Raw genomic sequence first — 6,364 nt, 5'->3', positions numbered from 1 at the left:
GAGAGAGATGATACCCACATCCTGCAGGGTGGCCGGGAAGATCAGAGATGATGGGTGTCAGGAGCATAGCACAGAGCCTGGCCTATAGTAGACACTCAACACATGGAAATAAATGACTGCACCACAGAAGTTATAGAGAAATGATAACCCCATAAAGATAAAGACAAACTAGAATTTGCCCAGAGAACAACCTCAATGGTAAGAAGACTCAAAAACCCATTGAATAGGGGGTGACTGAAGAAAATGGGGTATTTAGCCTGGTGAAGAAGACTCCAATGGTTTATTAAGATCTGTGCAACAGATGTGTCCTGTGCAGCACAGAAGAGAATTAAACCCAACAAACAGGCCTTGTAGGGAGCTCATTTCTACTGGATAATAGAAGGGTAAGGAGTAGGGGTACACAAGCCAAAGCTGGAAAAGCACTTGGGAGGAATGATGAAGAAGGAAGGTGAGCAAGGTCCCCTGAAGCTGGGCTCCAGAGCTTTTATGATCAACAGCATCTGCTACGTCCAGCAGCATGCAGGAAAGTGCAGAATGGTGAACATCATGTAGTGAAGGACATTAGGGTACCCTTGGCCATCTTACCTGGTTATCGATCTTTAGTTCCACTAGAGAAGTGTTGTATGGAAGAGCTTCCACCAGGCGCAGGATCCCGGCTCCGGAAATGAAGTTGGATTCCACATTCAGTGTCTTTAGCACCTTGTTCTCCTTGAGCATCTCAGCAAGGGCCTTGAGTCACAGGAGAAAAGTGAAGGTACCCATGAGTCACCCTGAGCAAGGCTGGAGCCCCTCTTGGGTAGAATCTAAAATATTGATGGAGCCTTGCGGGGAGCAAGAGCCCCTTGCAAATTTATGCTTTTTGAGCCAGGAACCAGACAAGACGATCTCCACGACTTCTTTCACCAACCAAAACTGTGTCTCTCCTCCCCTCCAACCTGCTGTGGCTCCCAAGCCCCTACCGGAGAATTCCTTGCTCCTTAGCCTACATCCAAAGCCTCTATTACCTAGATCTACTTTTCTCTTTAGCCTCAACTCTCGCTGCTCCCTTATGGTGAGTCTACTCCCAGTTCCTCCAGCATGCCCACTGCTCTCTCACCGCTTTGCCTTTGTTCCTCTTGTCCCTGCCACCTGGGATGCCCTTTCCTTTCTGCTTCACTTGTCCGAAGCCTCCCCATCCTTTAAGGCCATTCTCAATGTCCCTTTCTCCAAGAGCCTTTGCCGACATCCCCAGCTAGCTGTGGCCTGTCCTCCTGAACATCATAGAATTTATCTAGAACCTCCCTCATGGCACTTGTTTTCCTCTGTTTAGATTATTTTTATACTGGTGTTGTCTCTACCATTAGACGATCTACTCTTGGTGGGCTGAAAATGCTGCCCACAGTGCTCAGCACATAGTAGGTTTTCAGTCACTGTTCACTGAGTGACTAGTGGAGTCCCAACTTTCCTAAACACTCCCCACTTGTCTCTTCTATTTCGCTGTTGAAATTCCATGGAGTCATCATTCTCTTTATCTGAGCAGCAGAGAGCAGAGAAGGAAGCCTGGGAAACCAGCCACTGGGCGAGGGACTAGGCAAATGGGAGGAGAGGAGCTCAGGTGGCCCCCAGCACCTTTGGGAGGAATTCAGCCAGGGGTGTAGATGACAATCAGAGCCTCTGAAGGAAGTGAGATAATTAGCAGACAATGTGTCATGGAGGAAAGGAGACAGCAGCATCTAAGAGGCCGACATGCACAATCGGTGGGCCCTGGTTGTCTGAAAGGATGATCTGAGCCCGGACCGCCCTTTCCACTGTTCCTGCTTGCTGAAACCCTACACAAGACTCAGCACCCAGGAAGTCTCCCTGCTTAAAATCATCACTTCTCCCTCGCTACCCCTGCTGTGTGCCCCTAGGATGGCATATCAGCTCTCTCTGTGACCCGGAGGAGGTTGGACCCTCCCGAAGAGAGGGGCCCAGTCTGTGTTCTCTCCACAGCATTCCTCTTGCTCCCCAGGGAAGGCCTGCCTGGGGCTGATAATCAAAATATTTAACAAATAGTAGGAAAGTGCACCATGCTGATCCAAGTGGACACCTGGTGGCTGAGCAGGTCCTAGAGGCACTGTCATGCCAGGTGTCAACTCTGTGTTTACTGGATCGGAGAAGAGAAATGGGGGCGTGTTAGGACGAGAGCTAGGGACAGGCCACGGGGGACATTTAGAGAGCTCTGGTAGGCTTATGCACTAACCAGCCCAGAGCATCTCAGAATTTGACAATGGATGTGAAGGTGTGAACCAGCTGACATCAGGTGTCAGCCTGGCACAGAGTCAATGTCCTATAATATTCATGGAGCTGAGCTGAGTGCCAGCATAGACGTGTTTGGTTTCTGACCCATGAAACAGCAGTGTACAGGGCATATGGCGTGGCCAGCTGTGTCTCCATGGGCAGGCTCAGGATCCACTGGCGATCTTCTGAGGTCAACGGTCATCTATCCAGAAGTTTCCCACTGGCAGCAATAAGGGATTATGAGCTATTTTTATCATTTCAAAAATACTGGAGGAAATTGTCCTACTTATTTTAAAAATCAGAAAAGAATTGATTGCTACTACAAATGTGACATGCTGAATGGAGAGAGATCCAGCTTTATGGTCCACGTGACTTGCTTTTAAATTTCCTCTCCATCTCTCGCTTGCCCTGCCACTTTGGACAAAGCAAGTTGCCTGAGCCTCCTGTACCCCAGTTCTTCATCTGCAAAGTAGGGGAACCTACACTTCTGGGATCAGGGGTGGTCGTGGAAATTAACTAGAATAATGTACAGATCGTGTCTGGATAATGGCCATTCTGTCCATTTCCTCTCCTGGCTCTAGCCCAGTGCCTTTCACTACACCACACCATATTCAGTGGAATATGGCCAGTCCTGAGGCTATACACATCAACCCCTTGTGTTTCTATGCCCCTCACCTTCAGTGCAGCAGAACGGAAAGGTACATACATATGCCACAGGGTCATTGCTCCGTGTCCCCACAATGCTGAACTTCTTCACATACGAATTGTCTTTCAGGGCTTCTGCGTATGCTTTGAGGGTTGGTATGGGAATATTCTGCAGAGAGAAAGGCAGGCAGTGACCAGCAGCCCCCACCAGAGAGAGGTTGGGCAGACAGACGGGGGGTAACTCTCTCACATATACTGCCTGATTCCTAGCAAGTGTCTGACCGAAAGAGCTAAATGGCCAAAGGTTTTCAGCTTTGCTTGTTCCCAGGCTCTGCCCAAAATGGCTGGGATCTGGGGGAAACTTTTCGGTAAACAGACTAAGAAAATCTTCTCTGAAAATTTCAGATAGGATCCACAACTCTTTCTTTGTGTGCATAGAGACCGGAGGGGAAGAAACAAGCAAGGCAGTGGGTGCAGAGGGGTGTGGTGCCAAGCACTCAGGCCTGGGGGTGGCGGGGCAGACAGGGGCTTGGCCTCCACCCCAGCAAGTGGCAATGTTTCTGACATTGCTCTGTGACTCTGGGCGAGTCTCTTCCCCTCTCTGAGCCTGTTTCTGATGGAAGTTGGGTAGGGGGGAAGGTGGTTTGTACCAGATGATCTCTAAGAGACATCCGTCCCAAGGATCTCTGCCCTGCCGTACATCAGAGGCTCCTGGGAAACTTTTACAAAATTCTGATGCTCAGGCCCGCCCCAGACCAATAAAATCAGAATCTCAAGAGAAGGTACGTCTGGGTACTGGCACATATTTTTTAATTTCCTCAGGTGAAAACCACTGATCTAGTCCAACTGCTTCATGTACAGAGGGGAAGCTGAGGCCTGGAGAGGGCTGTGCCCTTGCTGAGACCCCATAGCAAAGACGCATTGCTGTGGCCTGTTTCCACATCCCCACACTCTCCGAGCCAGTATTCATTGCCAGGGAACATAGTTCTGAATTGTGCCAGTGTCTCCCACTGGGCACACAACAAACAATGGAGGCACTCAAGAGAGACCCTGGCTGTATTTTAACAATCTCTCATTTCAGAGTGTCACTTTAGCTCCCCGTGGGAGAACAGCATGGAAGGCCAGGTGGAGGAGAACACTGCAGGCACAGGTTTCCAATCTGATTGTGCCACAGGGCTGGCAGCCACTTAAAAGAAAGAGGAGAAGAAAGGAAAGAGGATCTGGGGAGTGAGGGGCCCGCTTCTTGTCTTACCCCCACACCCTCCCACAACGAATCCCGCTGGCCTCTGGGCTGAGCAGGTGGACAGGCAGCTGGACCTGCTTCTGAATTCCTCCTGCAGCCTGTCTACGGTAGGGCTGCCTGTCCATCTGTCCCTCCTCTGCCCTTGATGGTCACATGGGAAACATCCGGAGAGATATAGCTGACAGCTTGGAATATATATGTCTTCCATCATTTGGGCCGACATCTCCCTCCCAGGGCTGCAAAAAAGAGGCTGACTGTGCGCATCATACAGCAGCAGCAGCAGTGGTTCTGGAGTGGTCCCTCTCAGGGCTTGGGTTACCCCACAAGCCTGGGGGACACTGGGCTTTTCCAGTCTTGAGATCTTGTGCAGCCCTGTGTGTGTGACTCATGCTTTTATCTCAGCAAAGCTCTGTGTTTTGAGTAACACAGCGGCAGGTTTCCCGAGTTGAAGCTGGGTGGGCCCAAGGTGAACACCAGGGCCTGATGCCAGTGCTCCAGAAAAAACCAGGACCATGGGATGAGCTTGCTTACACTCTCCCCCTTCCTATTCCCGATCCAGAAGCACTCAGAGCCCCAAGAGACCCCTGTTCTCTCTGCACAGTCATGCCTGGGCCGTCTGCACCAGGGTGACATGGACGTAGCTTTCCCCCACCCCACAGGGACTTACCCGGATGTTGTTGAGGTTAACCTCTTCAAGTTTGGGGTCGTTGTTCTTTATCCGCTCTAGCGTTTCCTCTACGTCTGTTGAATTTGGTTCTTCATCGGGTACAGGCTTGTATTGTGTGGGTTTGATCACACCTAGAATGACCCACAAAAGAGAGGTGGCTCACAGAAAGTGATCACGGAGATCACTTTCCCTTAACACGAGGACACTCTGAAAGAGGTGGTGGCAGCACTCGGGGACATCTCCAGGAGGGTTAGGCCCTGCTTGGACTCTGCCTTTGACGTCCTGCAAGAACTGGGTGAATTCCCTAAACTCTCTGAACATAGGTGTCCTCATCTGTAGAGTGTGAACAGTCACTCTGCCTCAGCGGGCTCTTGTGAGGATTAAATGAAGCCCAGATGGGAAAGAAATATGTCGACCTTCTGGAAGGGGGCTAATTATTCTTTGGGTATCCCTATTTCTTTCTGGGGCCAAAACGCCAGCTTGGAACAGTGAGCAGGAACAATTAAGACAATGCGATATTGGGACAGGAAAGGACAAGGATGCACATTGGAACAGAAGTACCCAGAGACAGACACATGTAGATGCGTAGAAATTTATGATCAAGGTGAAGTCCCAAACCAGTGGTGAAAGGACACACTTTACAAAGAATGGTGTTAGGACAATCAGATATCCATTTTTAAAAAAATTAAGTTTTCTCTCGCCTCACACCACACACAAACATGAACTCCAGGTGGATTAAGAAGTTGCCTATAAGAAGTCAACCTCTAAAACTTTTAGAAGAAAATACAGGAAGGTATTTTCATGATATTGGGATGGAGAAGAACTTTGAAAATAAGACACAAATCCCAGGAGAACAAAAGTCAAAGGTGGGTAGATTTGGCTATATAAAACGTCAAACTTCTGCCATGAGGCAGAGAGCCTGAGTGGGCAGAGGAAGCAAGAAGCATGAGGACAGATTCACTTCCAAGGTGTCCTTGCTGGGGGCAGGGGCGGGGTGCCGAAGCCGGGCGGTCAGGGCCCTGTACTCACTGTTGAGTCCCTCCTTGTTCACGATGGAGCTGCTACCCAAGGCCTGGTAGTACTGCTGGTTGCTCATGAGCGTGTGCATGCCCAGGATAGCTGCGAGCACATGGGAAGGAACCGTGACTTTCCACTTCCAGACAGAAGAGCCTCCAAGGCATGAACATTCCACATCCCCCAAATTTTTGCTCACAGAAATGGCAAGAAACACTTGCATGAAAACTTTTAAATCTCATTTGCCTCTATTTATGTGAAACTCAAATCTCTATCCCCGGCCTAGACTCCTTTAGGCCTAGACAGCCTCAGATTCCTAGATGTCCCCTGATGTCCCACGGGCACATCCGACCCAACTTGGCCAAAACAGAACTCTTCTTTCTCAGCAACAGCCTCTTGCTTTGGATCAGCTTCCATCCTGTTACCCTGCCTGTCCCTCAGGGTAGAACTTCACTCGAATGGCAACCCCTCACCAGTCCACACCATCCCAAACAGTGTGTCTCGTTGGTCCCACCTCCCACTCCATCACCTCCATC

General features: G+C 49.9%; 1 protein-coding gene across 1 annotated transcript in view; it reads right to left on the bottom strand.

The window, feature by feature from the left end:
* TMOD1 (tropomodulin 1) overlaps positions 1-6,364 on the bottom strand; it is a 62,953-nt gene that overhangs the window by 20,205 nt on the left and 36,384 nt on the right. The window contains exons 5-8 of the mRNA XM_011366240.2: positions 5,844-5,933; positions 4,815-4,945; positions 2,966-3,073; positions 586-729 (exon numbers count right to left, since the gene is read on the bottom strand). Of these exons, the coding sequence (XP_011364542.1) occupies positions 586-729; positions 2,966-3,073; positions 4,815-4,945; positions 5,844-5,933 (473 nt within the window). The remainder of the gene's footprint in view (positions 1-585; positions 730-2,965; positions 3,074-4,814; positions 4,946-5,843; positions 5,934-6,364) is intronic.

Source organism: Pteropus vampyrus, unplaced genomic scaffold (genome assembly GCF_000151845.1).
Source record: "Pteropus vampyrus isolate Shadow unplaced genomic scaffold, Pvam_2.0 Scaffold123, whole genome shotgun sequence".
In the NCBI taxonomy this organism is placed as follows: Eukaryota; Metazoa; Chordata; class Mammalia; order Chiroptera; family Pteropodidae; genus Pteropus; species Pteropus vampyrus.
The sequence above is the reverse complement of the archived record's forward strand: the minus strand, read 5'-3'. Positions and strand labels throughout refer to the sequence as shown.